Here is a 24,633-nt window from a genome sequence, read left to right as displayed (position 1 = left end):
CAAATACTATCACGATTTCACTCATACATAGAACTTTCTTAATAATATATTTTAAGATTTGGGGGACTTTTTTTTTATTGATTTGAGGGAGAACACAAGAGGGGAGCAGGTCAGAAGGAGCAGCAGACTTCCCGATGAGCGGGGAGCCTAATCTGGGGCTCGATCCCGGGGCCTCTGGGATCATGACCTGAGCTAAAGGCAGACACTTAACCGACTGAGCCACCCAGGCGCCCCAGCTCTAAAGTTTCTTAACCAAAGCCCAAAGGTCATAAGAAGACCTCCTTCCCCAACCTGAAAGAGAAAAATATTACTTTTAGAATTTCTATGAGACTGTTTTTCAATCAAAAGCAACAATAAAAGGTCCCACCTCACAGAGGTATAAAATGAGACAGAAATTTACCAAAAACAAAAGACAAAAAAGAAAAAAAAAAAAAAAACCTTGCTCTAAGTCTCCCCCTCAAAAACCTTTTCTTTCAGGAAACTTTCTCACGATCCCCAAATCCTGAGATCTCAAGGGCACTGTGAGAAAAGTGGATCTTTAGATATGTATGTGTGGTTCATTACTGCTGACAACAGCCCAGGCTTCTATAATCTCATCCGAGCTTTCCAGTCACGCGTAAGGGTTTACAGCAAGCTGACTGGAGAGGGCAGTGCTCTCACCAGCCATAGGTTGAGGTCCACTTAATTGCCTTTCAATTCAGTGACCCTTGTCATTGGCAACCATGCAAATGATGTGAATACCATTTAACTTCTGATGCTGATCCAAGTGGAAGAACAACTGACACATATTTTTTTCCCCTACCCTTGGGAGTGGTATCAGCAAGGTGGAAGAACAGATTTTCACTCAGAAAATTCTCATGCTCCTGACCGCAACCAAAGAACTACATTAAAAATGCGGCCATCTGAAACTGCCGAGTTTCAAGAAGTCTGAATTCACTCAATGAGAATCTGGAGCCAAGGAAAAGTCAATGGGTCTCAGGCTGCTCTAAAGAATATCCAGAGTTTCAAATAATGATGAGAAATCTTTTCCAGGCCTACCCAGTCAGGGACTCCAGCGAAGTCAAGATTCTGATCCTCTCCAAAGCAGTGATTCTCAACCTTGGCTGTCTGTTAGAAACACCTGGGGAGGGCGCCTGGGTGGCTCAGTGGGTTGAGCCTCTGCCTTCGGCTCAGGTCGTGGTCCCGGTGTCCTGGGATCAAGCCCCGCATCGGGCTCTCTGCTCAGTGGGGAGCCTGCTTCCTCCTCTCTCTCTGCCTGCCTCTCTGCCTACTTGTGATCTCTGTCAAATAAATAAATAAAATCTTTAAAAAAAAAAAAAAGAAAGAAAGAAACACCTGGGGAGCTTTTAAAAGGCAAGAGGACTGGGCTCTACCCCAGAGTAACTGAAACAGAAATTCTAAAGAGTGGAGTCCAGGCATCATGTGTTTTGAAAACTCTCCTGATGACTATGACCTACAGTGAGGGTTGTTAAAGCCTCAAAGTGAGGTCCTTCCTTAGACCACCAATGCCATCACCTGGAAACTAAAAAGAAATCCAGAATTTCAGGTTCCACTCCAAATGTACTAAATCAGAATCTGTACTCTAACAAGATCCCCAGTGTGATTCGCGCAGACAATAAACTTTAAGCAGCACGGCTCTACAGGAAGGGCTCAAACAGCACAAGACCTCTTTTCTCAAAGTCCACCAACTTCCACCTCCAAGATCTTGTTTACATAGTTATCTGGCTTGACTGCAATGTTAGAGATGTCCTTGTCCAATCTGAAGGCACCGAAGAATGAAAAGATGTACCTGGCAATTAAAACAAAGTGGCTTATGCATCAAATTACAGCTAAGTGAGGGCTGAAAGGGATGGAGGGAATATGGGGTGGATGAGATATTTTTCAAGACTCAGCACTGTCACCTCCCCACCTGCCCCCAAAAATACAAAGTTAGCTTTTTCTTCCCTGCTTTCAAAGAGGTCTTTGGAGGAGTTAAACTCAATGCCAAGAAGTCTGTTAATTATTGTTCCCAGACCTCTGCTGAGCAGGAATACGTATTTTGCACAATCATGCTAGCATACAATCATGTTGGTATGATTTTTAACCAACTTCAATCCCAGCTGAACATGACCTGGATTTACGGATAATTACAACGCCTTTTAAGAGTGAGAAGAACATTAGTAATGGCCAAGCAGAGATGAAAGATAAATTGCTTTTGCAAACTGACTGCAAAATGATTGAGGCCAGAGTTCCCAACACATCAAGAGATAGAGCATTTGCAGACTTCAGTTTGTTTCTTGGACAATCTTTGTCCCAGTCTTAGGGAGACCACGACACCTTATGGATATTCTCAGAAGTTTTATTTATGTTTGGACACTCTGAACATATGAATTTTTTAAAAATCTGTTAGACATTTTGAGATGTCAACCTAAGAGGCTCTGATATATCTGAGAAAGTCTGGTTGTAAGTGTTGCTGAGTTCTGGAAAGGCACAGACTAAACGTGCAAATATCTGGCCACGTTACACAGGCCGAGGGGCAGTCAGAGAAACAGAGGCCTTTATACGCCACAGGCAGAGGGAAAAACAAGAGTGTTACAAAGGGAAAGAGCACCCCAACTTTCCTAGACAGCATTCTCACTCGAATTTGCCACTGATGTTGTTTCACACTAAAGCTGAGATAGAGGAGTCTGGTTCATTCAAATATTTATCGTGCACCTATTTATCGTGCACATGCCAACCTTTGTTCTAAGCATCTGACGTAAGAGACCCCATGGTAGTGGTCTAGGAGTCTTCATCAAAGGGAGAAAACCATGGTCATCAACAGAAGAATCATTAAAGACAACTGTCCTCCTTGCCGGCCTTTCTCTTGATTCATAAAATGTGAACTAAAACTGAATCCCTCAAAACAACCCACTTGGAACGTGTGGTGGACTAGCTAGCCATCTAAATAATCAAAGTTGGTTAACACCACAGTCTGGTTTTTTGGTGATCAAACCTGAACATTAAACCAAGTCGAATAAAAATCAGAGCCCAGAGTGTCAAAGAGATATCTGAACACCCACATGCATAATGGCATCATTCACTACAGTCAAGAGGGGGAAGCAACCCACATGCCCACTGACAGATGAATGGCTAAACCGAATGTGGTACACACACACACACCAGACAGGGAATACTAGCCAGTTTCAGAAGGGACAGAAATCCTGCCACATGCTACAACATGGATGAACCCTGAAGACATTATGCTAAGTGAAACTAAGCCCATCACAAAAGACAAATATTGTGTGATTCCACTTATGTGAGGTACTCAGAGCGGCCAAATTCAGAAACAGAAGTAGTTACCAAGGGCTGGGGAGACGGAGAAAGGGTACTTGCTGTTTCAGAGGTATAGTGTTTCAGTTCTGCAAGATGAAAAAGTCCTAGGATTGGTTTCACAAGAATGTAAATATACCTGACACTACTGAACTGTACATTTTAATTAAAATTGTTAAGATGGTGCATTTGTTATATGTTTTTTACCAATCAAAACTTAAAATACAGAAAAGTTAAATGCTGAGCTGGAACCCCAAGACTTTATCTGGGCAGTTGCCTGATCCTGGATTTTTGCTTCTACGCTCAAGCTGGAGTGCAGACCTGCGGCACGGGCCTAACCCCACCACAGCCCAGGAGGGTGCTAGCTTTACGCCAGTCCCACTCCTGCACTAAAACCTCAGCAGCTTAACTCTGATATCATCCACTCAAAATATGAACAAAATACCCTACTTTTTACTTAATGATTTATTTTGCTCCTCTCTCTTACGTCTGAGGCAGTATAGAGAACCACCACCCTCACACTACAGAAACAATGACTTCTCAGTGGAAATTCATCTGTGAACACAAGCCACTGTGAGAAACGCCAAGCCAAGTTCCGTTGCTGAAAATACCCCATATAAACAACCATGACCCACAAGTACATCAAAATATGAATCTTTTTTGTTTTTTTTTTTTTAATCCCTGCAGTCACTGGGGGCATTTACCTTAATGAGAAGTTGTTTTATTTTATTTACTCATTACTTGTTTCTAGTTTATCTCCCCCACAGGAATGCATGTTCTTCGAGTGCAATGATCTTGTCCGTACAGCTTGCTACTAGATCCACAGTATCCAGCACAGCCACAGCAGGTGGATAGTAAGTATTTGTTGAGTAAACAAACTGACCTCCTATGTCTGAGGTTTAAAGGCCACTAGCTTTAAGAAAGTGCAACGTTAGTGCTACGTTAAGGAGTCCAGTGTCTGCTCTACCAGGATGCCTAATGCCTTCAGGGCAGGAATGACACATCTAAAACAGACAGATCCTTTGGTATTTCCTAAAATGACACCAAATGAAACATTCTTCATTAAGGAAGTAACATTACACTTTGAAAATATTCTAATTTTAATGCATCACCTCCTGCTACCACTGCCGTACCACTCTACTCCTACCCTCACTGTTCTACCCATATAGTAACCCCCAGCTACTCTGAACTTCTTGCTGGTCCTCAAAACGTAAGACCCTCCTCTCTGGGCCTCCAGGCCTTTAATGAATGTCATCCTCTCTGCCTAAGATATACTTGCCTACCCTTCCATCTGGTGAATGCTTCTCTATTTCAAGATCTAGAAAAATGTCCCTTTACTTAAAACCTCCCTAACTCAACCAGGGAGAATTAAGTACTATGTCCTCTGTAATCCCAGAGCACTTTGACTTTTTACTGCTTCAGACTCATCACTGTGCCTGACTCAGTAAGTATTTAATAAATATTCACTGAATAAATGACTCTGATTGTAATTACTAGACGGCAAGCTCTGCAAGGGCCAGGGTAATGTTTGATTCTTCTAAGTCAGTGGCTCTCAATGAGATGATTTTAGCCCCCAGGAGACATCTGCAATGTTCGGAGGTGTTTTTGGTTGTCACAACTGGAGGAGGATTGCTACTAGTGTCTAATGAGTAAAGAACAGAGATGCTGCTAACCCTCCTACAGTGCACAGCACAGACCATCACAACAAAGAATTATCCAGCCTAAAAGGCCAATAAAGCTGCTGTTGAGAAACCGTCATCTACGTGTATCCTTTAACACCCAGAAAGAGTGCCTGCTTGCAATAGATTTGTTGTTGAATAAACTGCCAACAGTGTTTACCAGATTCTAGAAATTTGGCAGAGCCACTGAATTAGGACTGAGAAATGAGCTATAGCTGGTGAAGGAAGGTGAGAGCTCTGCTTTTCTGCATCTCTAAAAGATATGCCTCACATTAAGCTACTACCTCTGAGTCAAAGCATCCACTATCCACCCACATGCCTAAGGAAAGCCACTAAGATATTAAAAAAAAATCCTTGTAGTCACCTCACCTAAGGTAAATTACATTTTCATGTTCCCACCCAGAGGTCAGGAATGAACTGTGCTTATGTGCTTGAGATTAAAAACGTTTTACTCTAAGTACTGGGTTATGCATTTCACAGCTCTTTACACTCTGCAAGTTTCTCATTCTTTCTTACCACTGTTAAATTCCGGATTTCTTCCATGACACGAGGCCAGAAGGACTGTAGGCTTTGCTGGGCGTCACTGCTGCCAGTACCACCAAACCCTCCTTCTGTGGACATTCTGACAACTGAAAACACACACACACATGAGATAAATTAGAAGTAATAAAGACAGACTTTCTGTCCAGGTTATTTATATCCTTCCTTATGGCTGTTTTCACTAATTCATTTAATTTTTCAATCTGAGAAGGTATATAATCCTGCTGAAGAGGTTTTTTAACACAGACTTAAATGTTAGCAAAAACATATGGAAAAAGTTTCCCCTTCTATCCAACTTATACTACCACAGAGACTATCAAGGAGCTCTAACTAGAAAACCTAAATTACTAGAAATTTAAACTGAAATCTTAATGTGAATCAAGACCTTTTAATGTCTTGTCTTAGGAGGAGACAAAAAGGGCACTTGGTTGGTGCTCTGTCTGGTCCACAATTTTCAGTGCCGTTCCCTCTAATGTTTTTTTCAAGTTCACCATGGTTTCTCAAACTCCACACCGTAACTTAAGGGTCCCAATGACTAATACTGTAGAGAAATGTAAACCCAAGTCTTAAAGGAGCCCATTTTATTCTTTTGTTTTAGATACTGTGGTCCCATTTCTTTGAGGCTACTGTGGATTATTATTTCTTCCATCTCAAGCTAATCTGCCTCAGAGGGCACAGAAGCACTGAAGCTTTGGCCAATAACTGAGTGGGTAGCACCAAGTCTCTGAACTGAAACTACTTCCCAATTCTTTCCTTACCTGAACTTTTCTATCAGGAACAAAGCCCAAGCATACCATCAACGGGAAGCTTTAAAGGTGGTTGAAAAATACTGAGGAAGATGAATGAGGATCCCTGTACCAGTTTTAACTGAAGATAATATTGTAGTTTTATAAGATTTACAGGGGGAAAGTAAAACTCCAGATGGCTGAAATGCTTATCCAACAAATACTTAAATGGAAGAAAACAGCTTAATTAAACACAAAGAATAAGAAACTTAGTGAGGTCTTAAGAATTTCTATTCTGGGAAATTATTTAAAAAGGTAACAGGGGCGCCTGGGTGGCTCAGTGGGCTAAAGCCTCTGCCTTCTGCTCAGGTCATGATTCCAGGGTCCTGGGATCGAGCCCCACATCGGGCTCTCTGCTCAGCAGGGAGCCTGCTCCCACCCCCCTCTCTGCCTGCCTCTCTGCCTACTTGTGATTTCTGTCGAAGAAATAAATACATAAAATCTTTAAAATAAATAAATAAATAATAAAAATTAAAATGTGACTAAAAAAATAAATAAATAAAAATAAAAAGGTTTAACATGCCAGTGACAAGATGCTGGCAGAGAGCTATGTAAATCATTAAGAACCAATTCTGAAGGGCTGAGAGAAAAGCACCAAAGGCAGGTGTCACATGACTAAATGTGTTCCTTTCCAGACCCCATGCTGGGCAGATCACTCTCCGTCCGCAGAGTGGAATGAAGACTGATAAATCTAGGTTTAGACTGAAAATGCTTGATTCCCTCTTAAATGTTTGCCTGGGACTGTCCAAGAAGGCTCTAATTTTTTTTTTTCTTTTTCCTTCTAAAGGAAATGAGGAGCGTTTCAAGAGATGGAAGGAAAACAAGAGTACAATCTTCAAAGCAGATTTCACCCTGGTGTAATGACATTAGTGGGTGATGATGTAATGGGAAAAGATTTGGAGCCAATTTCTGGTGCTGGAGGCCAACAAGCAGCTCTATACATCAACAGAAACTCTTAAGTACTAGGAAGCAATATGATCTTGGAGTTTCTGGAGGGAATTAAAGTGAAGAATGCTGAAGCACAGTTGAAATGACTAGATAAAATTTTCAGTCCTCAATAACCAAGTATGGTCCTCTCAACTCAGCTCCCATGACATTTTCATTCATCACCGTATACACAGGGCCTATACACTATTCTCTTAGACACACTGAGAACAAAGTAATCTTTGAAATCTAAAATCAAAGTAATCTAAAGAAGTGTATTTTTAATAGATACTTACAAGGTACTGATGACAACAAAGAGAGACTCTGACCTTTTATTTTTATTTTTTTTTAATATTTTATCTATTTATTTGAGAGAAAGAACATAAGCTGGGTGAGAGGCAGAGGGAAAAGTAGACTTTCCACTGAGCAGGGAGCCCATGCAGGGCTCGATCTCGGGACTCAGGGATCATACATGATCCAAGTTGAAGGCAGATGCTTAACCGACTGAGCCACCCAGGCTCCCCTAGACTCTAACCTTTTAAAATGGAGCAAATAAAACACTTTTTCTAGAAATAAAAATAAATATCAAAAACTTAAAAAAAGAATTTAACCTTTTATTGCAGGGATCCATGGATAGGCCTAATCTTAGCAAAATTTGCCACACGAGCTGCTACGGTCAAGGGAGGAAGATGCACACCTCACCACGGCCAGTGTGGGATCTTTGCATGCTTGCTAATGATGGACAGGTTCAGTCTGAATGAGATTTAGAAAGCTGGTAGCAAGCTTTGGTTGTCCTCTAATCTGTTCCCACAAACGTTAGGAAGGCACACAATTCAAGAAGCTCCTTTAAATTTTATCCATGGACAGTCTGCTTTTAAATTTTGAGCTACCCCAACTAAGGCTGTGCTGGTGTGATCAGTTCCCAAACGTCTGTGCAGTCATTAGATCATGAATCAATCTGGCTGGTACAGAGATACACACTGTTGGGAATGAGGGTTAGGTACAAAAGAGAAGTTAGCAAGTCTTTCTTTCTGGAACTGAGAAATGTATTAAAGTTTAAATTTCTAACTTCAGAGGCCCATTTGCGTTAGAAAATCACAAATGCATAATAGCAAAATATACAAGTCAATAATAATGTCCTTTGTATTTTATTACATCATTAAAGTTTAGGACTTAAAAAAAGACATCAAAAGCCACGGAGGCTCACCCCTCTAAAAACATGCTCACAGCTCTATTCCAACCTCTGCCAACCCCCACAATCCCATCCCAAGTGGTCACTCAGCTTCAATATGAGCATCTCCCTCCCTGGTTCTGGGAAACTGGCTTACTGGTAAGGTGCTCTTTTCCATCTTTGGACAGCTCTGACTGTTCCTCTTTATATTGTTATATTTGCTAAGTTCCATTTGAGCTCTGGATTTAGAATTACAGCCCTTATGATTTTTCCATACAGAAACCTCTTTTTATAAATTCCTGACTTCAAAAACAAAGGTATCCTCATCAGAAACAGAGGATCTTCTCACAAGGAACATGGATTTCTAGCATCTTTGCATAGAGATATTAGTAGGGTAATTCTTTTAATACCTCTTGAAAGAATGTAAATTGTTACTATAAATTCCTAGAAAAGGTTGACTACTTTTATTCAAAAGGTTTTCCTTGGGGCACCTAGGTGACTCCTGTCATGATCTCATGGTTGTGGGACTGAGCCCCACTTTGGGCTCTGCACTTAGTGGGGAGTCTGCTTGTGGATTCTCTCTCTCCTTCTCCCTCTGCCCCTCACCCAGCTCTCTCTCTCTAAAATAAATAAATCTTTAAAAAAAATTTTTTTCCTCAAAGCGGATTCAGTCACTACATGGAGCTTTTAAAAATTAGACCAAATCTAGGGGCGCCTGGGTGGCTCAGCGGGTTAAAGCCTCTGCCTTCAGCTCAGGTTGTGATCCCAGGGTCCTGGGATCGAGCCCCGCATCAGGCTCTCTGCTCAGCGGGGAGCCTGCTTCCCTTCCTCTCTCTCTGCCTGCTTCTCTGCCTACTTGTGATCTCTGTCTGTCAAATAAATAAATAAAATCTTAAAAAAAAAAAATTAGACCAAATCTCAAGCAAAAGATTTTATAAAAACCAATAGGTGTTCTCAGTATTTTCTGGGGCACAGGATTTAAATAACAAAACCTAATCAGCAAACAAATTTTGCTCACTAAACAACCCAACAAGCAAAAAAATATAAACCAACCTTAATCACTTCTTACTTTAGTAATTAAATACATTAATTATACCTAAGTTGATTTTGCTACAGAAACAGCCTATTCATAACATCTCCAGCCTGTGGAAAATGTGCCAGATCCATTTTCTAGGGTAACGAGAAGGTATGTATTTAAAAGTAAGAAAGACTAATATTTCTGGATCCCTTTTTTTGGCGGTGGGAGGCGGGGAGTGCACGTTCACAAGCATGAGTAGGGGGAGGGGCTGAGGGAGAGGGAAAAGCAGACTCCAGGACAAGCCCAGGGCTCAATGCTGGCGCTCGATCCCAGGACCCTAAGGATCATGACCTGAGCCAAAGTCAAATGCTCAACCAAATGAACCAGTCAGGCACCTCCAGGATCCTTTTCACTCCATGTTAAATCGCTATCTCTACCACAGGACAAAGCTATTTATATACAGTTGACAACAAAACTGCCTTAAGACCAAGGACATTGCTTTAGATCACTCAGGAAACATGCAGCAGAGGAGCACCTGGATGGCTTAGTCAGTTAAGCATCCTACTCTTGATCTCAGCTCAGGTCTTGATCTCAAGATTCTAAGTTCAAGCCCCGCACTGGGCAAGGAGCCTACTTTAAACAAACACAATGACGACAAAAACAGGTGACTTTGGGGGCGCCTGAGTGGCACAGTTGGTTAAACATCTGACACTTGGGTTTCGGCTCAGGCCGTGATCTCAGGGTTGTGCGACAGAGCTCTGTGTCAGCCTCCATGCTCAGCAGAGTTTGCTTGAGATTCTCCCTCCCTCTAGCTCTCCCCTCCATCCCCGCTTGTGCTCTCTCTCTAAATAAGCAAATCTTTAAAAAAAGAAAAAAAAAAAAAAAAAGAAACACGCAGCACAGAATTTCCCACATTTCATTATTAATATTAGATTTATCATTCATGTTCATTAATTATTTCATAATACTTCAATAAGATGTCTGTTTAACTCTTTAATAACGATGTAAGGATCAGAGGAAGTATCAAATGATTATTGCCAGAATAATCTCAACTCCCAATATTTATTAATTTATCTGCTTTTAAAAACAGTTTGCTTTCCAAAACCAGAAGGGAAGAATCAAAGTCCATCACAAAAAGGCTGTTTCTCCAATGCTCAACTCAACTGCCATCCGTCTAGAAGTCTTCTCTAAACATCCCCATCCAAACATGATCACTCCTTCCTATGAACCTTCAGAGCCCTTCATCTGTTCTGCCCTCACATTATCTTGTATGATCATTATTTATGTGCATATCTTATCATATTTCTCCTTCTAGTTTATAAGCTCCTTGTGAATAGGACCTGAGTACGATTCATCTCTGGATTTCTCACAGCATCTAGCACACAGTGTGACTGATTACTCCTGAATGAACGGGCAAGAGAGTTGCTGGGTATGGCCCTTCTGAGAAAAAGAGGTCTCTTGGAAAGGTTGGGACAAACTTAATGGGATTGCCTGAACAACCAAAGGAAGTGGTTATACAAGCTATTCTGGGAAGCTCAGAATAAATGAGGTTCTCTCTGGGCCTTTAAAATAAGAAAGACAGGGGCACCTGGGTGGCTCAGTGGGTTAAGCTCTGCCTTCGGCTCAGGTCATGATCTCAGGGTCCTGGGATCAAACCCCACATTGGGCTCTCTGCTCAGTGGAGAACCTGCTTCCCCCTCTTTCTCTGCCTGCCTCTCTGCCTACTTGTGATCTCTGTTTGTCAAATAAATTTTTAAGAAATAAAATAAGAAGGACAACAAACAGAAATCCACCTGAAACTGACCTACTGAAGTGAATTTAAGATAAAAGGACAGGACAGGACAGGAAGGCCACAATGCCACTAACCCCCCAACCTACCCCAATACACACACACACACACACACACACACGCATGCGCGCATGCACATGCCCTCAAGTTTCCTGAGTATAAAACTTTTGAAAGATAGCATATTCTCAGAAAGGTGACCAGGACAGATAAGTAAAGTTTGAAAAATTAATAACTATAGGTAAGTAGAAGGAGGGCAAACACCTCTGTTTGGCCATTCATTAGCAGGAAGAGGAGGAGAAAATCATTGAGGAGATAAGATGATTCAATTCAATCATTCAAGAATGGAAAAATCTAGCGGTCACTCTAATATCCAGCTACTCTTTATCACTGATGATGAAAGAAAAAGACCTAAACAGTTTTCAAAACATCTCAGAAGCAGAGTACTCCTTTTTTTTAAGATCTTGGAAATCTTCAAGCTCTTGCTCTTGACCAGGTACCATGGCTCACCAAACCCTCCTTCAGTGATACAATCAGAACGAAAGAGGATCTATCAAAGTGATCAACCTCATAAAATACAAAAAAAAAATAAAGTTTTACTGCAATATTCCCTGGTTTCTAAAACCCTGTACCTTTAGACTTTAGCTCTCTTTTCTTGGCATATACCTCATTCTCCTATTAAAGTCCTTTATAGGGACGCCTGGGTGGCTCAGTTGGTTAAGCGGCTGCCTTCAGCTCAGGTCATGATCCCAGCGTCCTGGGATCGAGTCCCACATCGGGCTCCTTGCTTGGCAGGGAGCCTGCTTCTCCCTCTGCCTCTGCCTGCCACTCTATCTGCTTGTGCTCACTCTCGCTCTCTCTCTCTCTCTCTCTGACAAATAAATAAATAAAATCTTTAAAAAAAAAAAGTCCTTTATAATATGCCTAACCCCAATATGCAGTCTTTGAAATAACTAAAACCAAATACATGATTGTTGAGAGAGAATACCTAAAACCCTAACATAAGAACTGTTCAAGGAAAAAAGATCAAAGAAAGCTCCCCTGACATGAAACCCAATCCTTGACCAACACTGCTTCCTATTAAAGTACTAGAGATGACCCACTCCAGGCAGTCAGGTTTCACCTACAAACAACACTGTGGTTGTCAAATGCAAGCAAATATATCCTAGCCCAGTTTCGACTGAAAAAGCTAAACACTGGTACCATGTTTCCCTTTAATGGCCACCCCCACAGAATCCAACTTGCAGCCTTCAGGCCACAGACAATCCCAATCATTCCTGTGTATCTCCCTATACTCAAAGTACTGATCTTCACTCCCTTTGTGACCTGCATTTTGATCATGTCCTCCTCTGTCATTAGATGGCATGCTTTTTATTTTGCCCAACTGGCAGCACTTTCACATCCATTTTATTATGTTCCAGTACTGTTCAAGTATTTATTGAAGTTAGTTCCAGGTTTATTTGAATTAGCCCAAACTGCTGGGATGTTCTATTTCAAATGGAAAGAAGAGATACAGAGAAAGAATATTAACACGAGTAACTAGATGGATAAGAAGGGTATAGGATTTAAGTTTATTTGCACTTGCTATTTTAGATATTCTTCCACACTACAAAGAAAAGTGTAAATAAAATTTAAGAACTAAGACTTCTGAAACAAAACAATTCCACCAACAGACAATTTAGTTCTAATGTTTGTATAGATGGACCTAAGGACATACACCATTATCAAACCTAAGGACATACACCATTATCAATCATGCTAAAGAGCATTTCAAGCCTTAAGGCCTACATTCTCTACAATAAAACCAATCTCGAATCAGCAATTTCAGGAGAAAAACAGCACTACTCTGGACACTGAAAGACCTGTGTTTGTGAACTGCCCTGCTGCCTACTAACTGGTAGCCTTGGGCCAGTCATTCCACTAAGCCACTCTAGGAGCAACGTATACTCAACATATATGCCAAAGAGGTGGCCTGATATGGAAGACCTTCACCTGACCACTTGAGGATGCAATAAATGGGTAAATACAAAAGAAGGCAGGGTGATTAGGGAGAAAAGAGGGGTCAACAGTCTTTAAGCTCATCTAAGGTTTCTACTAAATCGCGCAAGAAAGCAACAAGCTTAGTACCAGAAACCTTACTACTTAAGTTCTAAACCCTTATGTAACTGGATACCAGCTAGTCAAACTTACTAGCAGGTTATTACACAGTACCTACCACTATAAGAATGAATAATATAGCCTGACTGGAACCCCTTTCCCCAACCCTGATCACTGTCAAATTCAATGTTTGAGCATGTCTGTTTCTAGCTCCAAGAAGCTAAGTATGAAGCTGTTTTTCATACTCCCTACTGGAAGAACCATGTTTCCCAAGACTAAGGGTTGGACCTAGCTGCACATTATTCTCCCTAAAGATCTGTTCACAAGGACACATTTTTAAATTGGCAGCAGAAACACTTTTCCTTCAAAAACAAAAACATGTTTCTGTTTGCTATCTACTACAACACAATCTTTTAAACAAGGGCCAGAGCATAGTAGTTATAACTGGAAAAAAACTGAAGGCATAGCAACTGGTATAAGCATAATGAAATTGATAGGAAGGCATGAACATAACACTGTAAGTTCTGTTTCTGTGGAAGAGAAAATGATATGTAAACATCTTACTTCACATAACTTTCTTCATCATTTGTTCATTAATGTTCAACTTAAACCATCCCCGCATATGACAGCAATAAAACACTGTTTTGTATGACAGAGGAAAAAATAAAATATTTCAGTGGAGGACTCTAAAGCAAGGGTCTGGGAAGGAGAGCCAACAGGCCGGAATCGGGCCTGCAGCCTGTTCTCCTAAATTAAGTTCTGTTGGAAGACTTCACCCTCATTCACTGACACTGCTGAAGGCTACTCTCACGCTTCAACAGTAGAGTTGAAGAGTTACAACATGAAATGTATGACTTGCAAGCTAAAAATATTACCTGGCCCTTTACAAAAAAAGGATCAGGTAACATTTAGAAGCCAGTTCTAAACTGTTAAGTGTTTTCTTTCACTGAATCCTTCCATGACATAAGTAGTGTCCCTCGCTGACTGACGGTGTAGTTCAGTGGTGGGGGCTGAGAAGCTTGCCCTACAGCACAGCTGTTACACAGCTCCCTCACCTGGTCAGCCTCCCCGAGGAGCACAGAGCTCCCCGGCCTGGTATCCACCAGAAGCAAGCTCGGCGGGCCCCCTCTGCCCCAAAGGAATATGTGTTAATCTCTCTGACTCTCCAACCTAATCAGAGTAAATAAATTCTTTCAGGAAGAATGGTGAGTTACTGGTTTTTCAGGCTCTGAGCCTGAAAGAGAATTCTGACAGGAGCTGGAGACAGAAATAGTGCCAGGAGCCTGAATTAAATTGTATCCTAAAACAAAGAGGCATTTTGCCTACCAGATCGCTTCTCAGATTTAGAAATCCTGAAAACCACCTCTTCCTGCTTCTGGCAGGATCCGGTATTTGTGTGTGCCCAGGAGAGGTGAGAAATGTGATTCTGAAGAATGTTGCAATGCCAACTTAAGAGCTGCAGAGTTCACAAACTACTTGTCAGGTACGCTCCCCTCAATTGATCTTCACTCAGCCAAATGATAAAAGATAACAACAGTGTCCCAATTTTACAAATAAGAAAGCAAAGGATTGGTTATTTGCTTAAGGACACAATACAGCAAATGGTAGAGCTGGAAACACAAAGCCTCTACAATTCTGTTCTTGCGTTGTTATAGCTTGGTTCCTCCTTCCTTTTTGCACTGTTTTAAGGTTTGTGTGTATTCAAATTGTTCAGAGAGACAAGCAGTCCTGCTGGGACCAATGACTCAAATCCATAACCCAAAAGATCAGTTTTATCCACTTGGTCCCATCATCTCTGTGCCAATAATAGAAAATGCTATTGGCACTCCTATCTACTATCATATAAACATCCTCTTCTTATTTCTGTTGTCTCTTTCCAAGTTCTGCCACTTTTTTCTTTCCTATTTTATCCTTCGCCTTTGCATGTCTCCAGGTCAGTCAGTAGCACCTACGAATACTCAAATGTGAACAGTGGGGGGCAGTAAAGTACAGGGAAATACATAAAGAAAATGGCCTGGACCTGGAGGTTCTGGCTCTCTGGCTGCTAACTCATTATGTTTATGATCCTGGGCAAGTCACTTAACTTCTTGGGGCCTCTGTTTATCTGTAGGAGCACCTCACAGGGCGGCTGCAGCACACAAATGGGAAGACACATGCTAAAAACCCTCGAAAAATACCAAGCATCATACAAGTGCCAGCTGGTATAACATCTTCACTGCTAAGAGTAGACTGACACCTACTCCTGATCTGAATGGTCTCAAGCAGAGCACCTAGCCCAAAGACTGATCTCCCTGAGGTAGTGTAGAAAGTAACCCAACTTATTTCTTCCTCTAATTTAGACTTACTTTGTTGTTAACACAATTTCCAGGATTCCAGCTTCAGATGCAAATACATAGAAACATACAAATACATAGAAACCTTTTCCCATCTCTCATAAACATGATATAAACTGCAAAGCCCTTTACACTGCTAAATTTAGAATGAGTGTACTCTTCCAAATAAGCAAAGAATTAAAAAGGAAATGACTAGGAATGCTCCAAATTTTAATCCTCAGGAATGTCAACGACAATAACTACGCAGGTTTTCCAGACTAATCCAAAAACATTTATATTCTTAAACTATGTCTCCTTGGTCATGTCACACTTCTGCAAGCTAGGAGTGTGTGTGGCTGCTTTGTCTTTCAAAAGAAAATCTTGTTTGTTACATTATGGGGCAGAAGAGACCTGGAGTCTAGGTAGCATCCACCCTACCTGGCCCCACCACCCAAGAAGAAGATTCTGTTTTGAGCTCTGGCTCCATCCAAAATCCTGGAGGACAGCGAACATGTTCTGAAAGCAGGCACTGCTGAGACTACTTCATGGAACAAAACCAACCTTGTTAAGGTTTTTTGGAATAGCTTTGTCAAGAAGCCTGCTTTTTACAGTACAACTACAACAAACTAAATATACACATTCACCAATTAGTGGCCACGAAATTTTTCTTCTCCCCAAAAAACCGTTCTCAGCACCCAATAAAATCTATTCCTACAGCAAACATATTCACTTTCTTCGGACTTGCGTGACATACTATTATTTGGCACATTGTTTCTTAAGCCTAAAATTTCCCTGCTCCTATGTTCTCCCCAGTTCTTATGTAATGGTCTTTGTTTCTGGAACATCCTCAAGGGAAACATTCCTTGCTCATAGTGGGAATTCAACACAAATCTACGGAGCAAACACAAGCTCCTCAAGAACTATTTTAAGACCCCAAGTATCTATGGCCTCACTCTGGGTTTTCTTTGAAATGTTCATACAGGGAAATCCCTTCTGCAGTCCCTGTACCCAGCTGTGCAATAACCTTTGTGCACTAATCCAACAGAAGAGTCAAAGAAGAGTAGGGAAGCAGAGAAACCTGTTCTTCGGAAAATGCACCACGAATGTTGGTAATTATCCAAATCATAGACTCCACTGGAAAATGGGAGATTGTACTGGTGAGTTAATCCATCTAAAAACTGTCAGGTGGGGGGCAAAGAATTCTCAATTAAAAACCTGCAGGTGTTGTAAGAATGTCAATATGAGCTTGGTTGTATTGACTTTGCTGTATGGATTCTGCTGATTCACAGACACACTGAATTCTGCCCTCTGCGTAGTGTCTTTTATGGTTGCCTTAGATGTTGAAAGGAAGGAAGGAAACGAGAAGAAACAAATCCTCCAAGCCAAACGAGCACTGCACCTCCTACCTCCATGTCTACAGCTGTCAGGAGCTGAGAGTGTAAAGACTACTTCAAAGAGGGCAAAGCAACTGAGATGGTTATGCTAATCCTTTACACCTGTACATGCTTTACAGTTTGTACAAGAGCTCTCTTTCCACCATCTCATTTGTTTTTCACTACACACACAGCACAGGTACTAATACTCCCATCTGTCAAAGAGACTTCATCCACACGGACTGAGGGACTTTGAGGTCACAGGACAAGCATGTGCGGGAGCTGGAATGAAACCCCACATGCCCTGATTCTCTGTTCTGCAGTTTTCCACCGCATGAAGAATTAGTAACTCAACAGAGGACCCAAAACTTAAGAACATATGGCTCTTCGAAGCCTGCAACATTAAGTCCATCAAGCCTTTTACCTTTAGTTTTCCTCATCATTCTCCTGGAAAAAGTACTACTCCAAAAGGCCAAGATGCCAGATTCTCATACATTTCAAAGTGGAAAGTTTAAGGTTTTCAAGCTTGTTAAAGCTATAGTTGACCAAAAGACTGGGAGTCAGAGTTATCTAGTCACCAACCAAGAGTGAGGATGAAAAGGTTTGGTAGATCAAGTTCACTCTTTGGGGGCCTGGTGATGGGAAGTCACCCTATCTTTTCCTTTTGGTTCACAGGAATAGCCTTAGCCTAGCCCCCTTGTCAGAGATGTTTCCAAAGGTGCATGCTCACAGGAGGAATCATCTGGCTCAATACTATGCAGTGTTTCAAAACTACAGCTATTGCCACACTGTGAACATGGTGACAATGTTATTTTAATTATGCAATCATTGCTCCAAAATATCAGCATTCCATTGTTCTAACTATCTCACTAGAGGTAAAGGAAGTATTATAAATCACAGCTAGGAAATATAAAGCAAATGATTATTTAAGAGCATCATGACTCATCTAAAAATACCAATCTCTACAGTTCCAGATAGGAACACAAAATCTAGGAGGTGCCCACCACAGACCATAACGTGTGCATCTGCACAACTAAGGAACACCACAGGACACCTAACACAACTCTAACCTCCTCTCTATGTGGGAAAAGTTCTTCACCTATTTACCTGACCTCAGTGAATTTAGGATTCAGGAAAGATTATTTCCCACCACACTCACTGGTGGTACTCATTTAGTACCTATTTCCACTATGCTTTGTTCTGAAAAGAAAGATGGCTGTGTCTGACAAAAAACTTAAATATAATTCAGTCTGACTATATATTTGCTCCTTTTATGATCAACCTGTTTAGTCACTTTATGTAAGATTATGTGTGAACTCTGGGAGAAAAAAAACTGTATGTCTTCCTTTTGGGGAAGAGCAACACACACAGGCAAAGGGGAGGCAGAAGGAAGAATTACTCCTATTAGACAGACACAGGTATAGCTTGCATTTTTCATAGGCAGTAGTAACAAGGCACAGTGCAAAGAATACGGGGCTTATGTCACTAGGCTCTGCCTCTGATTTCCTCACCCACAAAATGGGGATAATAATCTTCTGTCCTACCTTAGGTAAATACTAAGTAAGAGAATAAATATAAAATCATTCCATTAACTGTAAAGTACCATTTTATATAAACATTACATACTTTTACATTGCTTAACTACCTTTAAGGGTAGCTTCATAGGTATTTGGCCAGTTAATTAGCAGGAGAGAATAATCATGGAATTCAGGATATAAATAAATAATCAGGCAGAGTGGCTGGAAATTCACCACTCTTTCTCTAGTGAAAAGTTTCTCATTACCTTTATTTTATTTTCTTTTTAAGATTTTATTTATTTATTTGAGAGAGATTACAAATAGGCAGAGAGGCAGGCAGAGAGAGAGAGAGGAGGAAGCTGGCTCCTGGCTGAGCAGAGAGCCCGACACGGGGCTCGATCCCAGGACCCTGGGATCATGACCTGAGCAGAAGGCAGAGGCTTTAACCCACTGAGCCACCCAGGTGCCCCATCATTACCTTTATTTTAGATTGAGGATAATTACAACATACCTAGTCTAGAAACTGAATAGACATACCTTATATTAAAAGTTCTGCTAAATCCTACAGACGAGGCTGTTCCATTTCTGGTTATTTGTATTGTACGCTGCTCATCCGTGTTATCATGATCATGTGGTATCTATTACTTGCTAAGCAAATGCTGCAAAGTTCCTACACATGTATTCATGGTTCATGCAGAGCTGCCATTTGAGACTTTATAAAGCGAACACCAGTAAAGATTAAGCCCAACGCAACTCAGAAAAAAACCCCTAGCTTTTGCACTGGATGGAGGTGTGTGTGTATACACTTAAAACTTAAATAAGAAAGCTTAAGACAATACACACACACATACACAAAAAATACATATTTAACTCATCTCGGAGAACTACTAGGTAACATTTCAAGGAAATATTTGTATATTTTCATAACAAATGAAGGCCACCAGATTTTAGGGCAGTATTTCTAATCTTCTACCTATCAAGGCACACACTGAAAATGTTAGTATTAGTTTTCTGAATGCTTAACCTATGGGCTAATACCAATGCCCTCATTCCATTTAACTTGTCACAAGATCATGTATCACACATGGTGTTCTAAGTATTCTGAGAAAAATGTGGGCTAACAGTGATATCTTACTTCGTTATGTAGGCCTGAATTAGGGAAGTTATAGATATTCTGCAGTTTTAACTAAACTAACATTCAAAAAATGAGTAATTTTAGAGTAAAGAATACTCTAGGGGCGCCTGGGTGGCTCCGTTGGTTAAGCTACTGCCTTCGGCTCAGGTCATGATCCCAGGGTCCTGAGACAGAGTCTCACATCGGGCTCCTTGCTCAGCTGGGAGTCTGCTTCTCTCTCTGCCTCTGCCTGCCACTCTGCCTGCTTGTGCTCTCTCTCTCTCTCTCTCTGACAAATAAACAAATAAAATATTTTTTAAAAAAAGAATACTCTATACGGGAGCTGCACATTTAAACAGAGGTACACAATCAAAAAAGTTTACAGAACACTGACCTAGGGGCACCTGGGTGGCTCAGCAAGTTAAGTGTCTGCCTTCGGCTCAGGTCATGATCCCAGGGTCCTGGGATCAGGACCCACAGTGGGCTCCCCACTCAAAAGGAAGCCTGGTTCTCCGTCTGCCTCTGCCTGCTACTCCCCCTGCTTGTGCTGTCAAATAAATAAATAAAATCTCTAAAGAGAAAAAAAAAAAAAAAAGAACACTGACCTAGAGGACTCTACCATGTTCATTTCTACATGTCTCAACCTGAGGGCCCAACCTTTTTTGTGTTTCCAACTTTGACATGAAGTTTTACTCTTCTGGTCCTTCTGTCCATTCTCTCTCCCTTGATTCCCTCCCATTTATTCCCCAGGTTCAGCTATAATCTCTGTAGCCTTAATTCCGAATATACATTACCAGTTCTGCTACTTCTCCAGTCCTGTAAACTGGACATCTCCAACTGGAAAGCCACCTGGAACTCAAACAAGCTCCATGTGTCCAAAATCATCTTCTTTCCCTAAATCTTCTCCTTCTAACTTTTCATTTTCTATCCTCCAGTCACCTAGGCTTAAAACCTCAGAGTCATCCTAGACTGTTCAATTCTAATCAACTTCCAGAATCTGTAGTAACAGTGCCCAACAGTGTCCATCTCCTGATCTTTCTTCATACAGTCACTATCTCTGTTCAGGGCCTCATCTCCATATAATAACAAAAATGCTGCTGTTGCTGTTGACAGCTAATACGTGTTTAATGCTGGGTACCAGGTACAGTTCTAAGCTCTTGCTCTTCCTTTTCACCCTCATTAACAATCCAGTAAGGGTTGTGAACCTAGTATGTGAACTCACTGCACTGTTCACTGTTTCTGGAATCTTCTCAAATTCTGCTTATCTCTACATAATGATGCTTACTAAGTCTTATAATGCCACATCAACCTATTACCCAAAATCTTCACTAGCTCACCAATGTCAACAGAGACAGTTCAAATTTCTTAACCTGGTGGTCACAGCTGACCCCAATTTACTTCTCCAAACTTTGTTATTCCACTCTCCTGTCCCTAACTCATCTCCTTATATGCTTGCTCTGAGCAGTCTGGGCCATTTACTTACCGCTCTCCTTCAGTACATGCTGTACGTTTTGAATCATGACCTTGCTCCTCCTTTCTGTGTGCCTAGAGTGCCCTTGTCCCTACCTCGCTGAGTCCAACACCAGTTAAACTGCCTGCCTTCATTCCTAAGTCAGATGTAAAGGTCTCCCTTCCTCTTAATTCTGTGTCATTTGGTTGTACTTTCCATATCAGTTTCACATACTTGCTATACATCCTGTCTCCCTTACCTGTTAGATCCTGGAGTAAAATTTTATTTGTACACATTTTTAAAGTCTCAATATATATAAGACATGCATGTGTGGTGAATCAGTTTAAGGAAATGTAAAACATCCACCTTCTGTATTTTCTCCTAGGTAAGAACTACACAGCTTAGAGAGATAAAGGAAAAATTCATTTTATCTGGGTATTTCCAATCAAGCAGTCTTGCTCTAGTTTTCTATGTAAATGAAATGATGAAGACAGACCAAATGATAATACTTCCAAGAAAAAAAGGTAACCAAGTGAATCAGCACTGCTATTTGCTGTGGTTTGTCTCCTTTCTTCCTTTGAACTAAGGAACACAAGGTCACCAGCTTTGTTAAACATTTACTACATGGCTTTTTTTTTTTTTTTAGTTCTGCCTTTACACTGGAATTTACCTTCATTTCTTATCCTTCAACTGCCCTTTTTCACTACAGAGTGCAGCACTGTAACTTAATTTATAGTAAACGCTCTAAACAGAGGAAAACTTTTGGTCACGTTTTTGAACAGTGGGGTGTGGCTTTGGGATGCAGAGGGGAGAGACAGCGAGACAAGGGTGACAATACAGAGAGAATCTGACCAAGTTTTAAAGGTCCAGGCCCAATACTGAGGCAGCAGAGAGAAGAGGCTAAAAAGAAAACGAAGCTTCTGAGAGATGAGACTCAAGGAAGATACTATCCAGCTGTGTCTACTCTACTTTGCAGACACGGCATGCCTTAGCACCTACACATAAGATGTGCATTGTTCAAGGTCTCACTCTTTCAGTAAATTGTAACCTTATTTCAAATATATGGTGGTGAAAAGAAATCCAAGTACAAAAGAAAAAACTTTAAAAGGTTCAAGTAGATTATGGTCTCTCAGAGAATATGCAAATGAGAACAAGACCAAATCCACAACTACCCAAACACACACATGTTCACAATTCTACTTTGTTGGTGGTAAAGATTAAAGTCAACATAGTTAAAATATTACTTGGGGAGTATATAGACAATCATTTCTACTTCAGTCTTGTCAAATGCTCAAAATGATCCTGGGATCTTTGTTTATGAAATACCAGTTGGCTTTAGGACTCACTCGAAGAACCAGGCCCAGACTTGTTTGGGAGTCAGCTTGTTCCTGAGGTGTATTAACAACCACCACCACCACAAAACAAAACAAAACAAAACAAAACAAAAGCGCAACTGGCATGCAGGTGTTGTGTCTGTATACCTTAGTTTACTTCTTTATAATGTATAAAAGTAACCCAGCTCTCTGGGACACCTCAGCCAGGTGGGCACCATTAGCTTCCTAGCTGATTCTCTGCTTTCTGAGTAAGCCAGTTGGCTGAGGCAAGAAATCTTCAGATCCCAAAAGGGACTGTAAGTCTGCTGCCACAGCAGACTTTCTAACCAACAGACTCCACACGGAGATTTTTAAACCACTTCCACAGCCCATTTTCTCTGTTCCTTCTGTGTTCAAATAGCAAACTTGTATGGGTGTACCAAAAGGAAGAGAAATATGAAAAATAAAAAGTAAAACAACTTAGGGGGATAAAAGAAACCTGGAATGAACTAAGTAGGAGTTGAATTTCTGATTTGCAGAGGCCAGCCATTAAAAAGCTGAAAGACTGGGGCACCTAACCTCTCTGGGCCTCAACCTCCCCACTTTACAAGGGAAGTAGACTAGATCCCTAGATGATTTCCGTCAGTCAAACTTAAAAGAGTATAAAAGCTCTGTATGCATATATTTTTGGGGCCCAGAATAGGCAAAAATAACTCCATTTGTGAAGAAGATCTTGTATAAATGATTAGCTTTAAGAATATTTTTGGGGTTACTGAAGCCTCCATGAAAGTATATAGCTTCTCTAAAAGACCTTATCTTGTTTTAGGAACAAAACGCCCACAGTGACCATGACTGCTGTTTTCAAACATACACATCTCAGGAAGTGGACTTTTATTTGGAGAGGCCAATTCCAAATTTGCCAAAACTTATTCTGTGTGAATGATTCTTTCAATGCATAGAAAGGAGGCAGACATCAATGCTGCCTGACCACGCCTGATAGGAAGTGACTTAATAGGACAGGAAATCAAACAGATCACAAAATAGCCACACACCCCCCCAAGGAAGAAAAAGAGTCCTAAAAATAGATGACATGAGGCATGTAAAATGGGTGAGAAAGAAATCCCTATAGGTTTCCACCATTTACCTTGGAAACGTATCTCACAGTATGTATCAACGATGTGGAATTCATGCTAGTGTTTATATTTTGATGAGACACCAATTTTTTTTTGTCTTTACCCCAACATTTACTTGCTTGTTACTTACTCTGCAAAATATAACTACCTCCCCGTTTGAAAACTGACCAAAAAAATATGACCACAAAGCAAACCAAAAAATGGCTCCAGATCAGTTATATTTGTTGCATAAACTAAAAATGTAACCTCTGCCTAGAAAGTATCTGCAACTATTAGAACTTACCTGCATTATAACACAGATCTCAGTATCCACTCAGAACAGGTTCCCAGTTTTTATTCTGAGAGGCTCCTAAATCTAGTAAGGGCTTTTTAAAAAATCAGCATTCCCATTTCATCTTATTCTAAGACACTCTTAATTTTTGACAAAGGGATTAAAATTCTTTCATAGGAATCCCGGTAAGGGAAGTTTGATGGGTCTCAACAAATGAATTATACAGGGTCAATTACACAGGGTCAGCGCAAATGGGAATATGCATGTGAAGGCACGTGGAACCATGTTTAAAAAGAGATGCGTCGTGTTGAAGCAAACTCCCTGGTAAACATATTAAAACACTGGCATTTCTTTTCTTTGATGCCCCACCTATCTTCCTAAGTTTTTAACCCCCACCCCCCAACAGTCCAGATTAACAGCAGCTACTATTTATGTAGCAATTCACAACTCGTGAAGCACTCTGACATACATGATCTCATTTGAGACTCACCACTAAATAGGAAGGTGCTATTTTTAGGTCCCATTTCTACATGTGAGGAAACCGACACTAAATGGCTGACTTGCCCAAGCTCACGAAGCTGGTGACAGCTGAATGGAACCTGAACACGGGCCTCCTGACGTTTACTGGCCTGCTTCTGCTACCGCACCATGCTGCCGCAAATACTGTAGTCAGAGTATAAATAAATGCCCGAATCGAAGACCCTAAGTTGCCCTCACCCACACACACCCACCCCTAGTCTAAGTTCTAGTTAGCTGTGGAAGGCCTATTCTCCTGATTTCTTCATTTTTCTGGAAACCATTTATCTGGCTAAAGTGTTAAATAAGGAGATCATATGAACACCATTCTGCCTATACTAGA

General features: G+C 40.9%; 1 protein-coding gene across 6 annotated transcripts in view; it reads right to left on the bottom strand.

Annotated features, from left to right (window-relative positions):
- The window catches only part of LOC111143019 (nuclear transcription factor Y subunit gamma), a 67,837-nt gene that overhangs the window by 24,783 nt on the left and 18,421 nt on the right, over positions 1-24,633 (bottom strand). For 5 of the 6 annotated variants that reach the window (XM_022496431.1, XM_022496428.1, XM_022496433.1 and 2 more), the window contains exon 2: positions 5,487-5,599. In XM_022496431.1, coding sequence (XP_022352139.1) covers positions 5,487-5,591 — 105 coding nt within the window. In that variant the 5' untranslated portion in view covers positions 5,592-5,599. Of the gene's footprint in view, positions 1-5,486; positions 5,600-6,268; positions 6,288-24,633 lie in introns of those variants that run through there. The other variant, XM_022496430.1, reaches the window with a different exon arrangement.

Source organism: Enhydra lutris, unplaced genomic scaffold (assembly GCF_002288905.1).
Source record: "Enhydra lutris kenyoni isolate GAN:26980312 unplaced genomic scaffold, ASM228890v2 scaffoldscaffold9, whole genome shotgun sequence".
NCBI lineage: Eukaryota > Metazoa > Chordata > Mammalia > Carnivora > Mustelidae > Enhydra > Enhydra lutris.
Note: the sequence above shows the minus strand (reverse complement) of the source record. Positions and strands in the feature narration are given on the sequence as shown.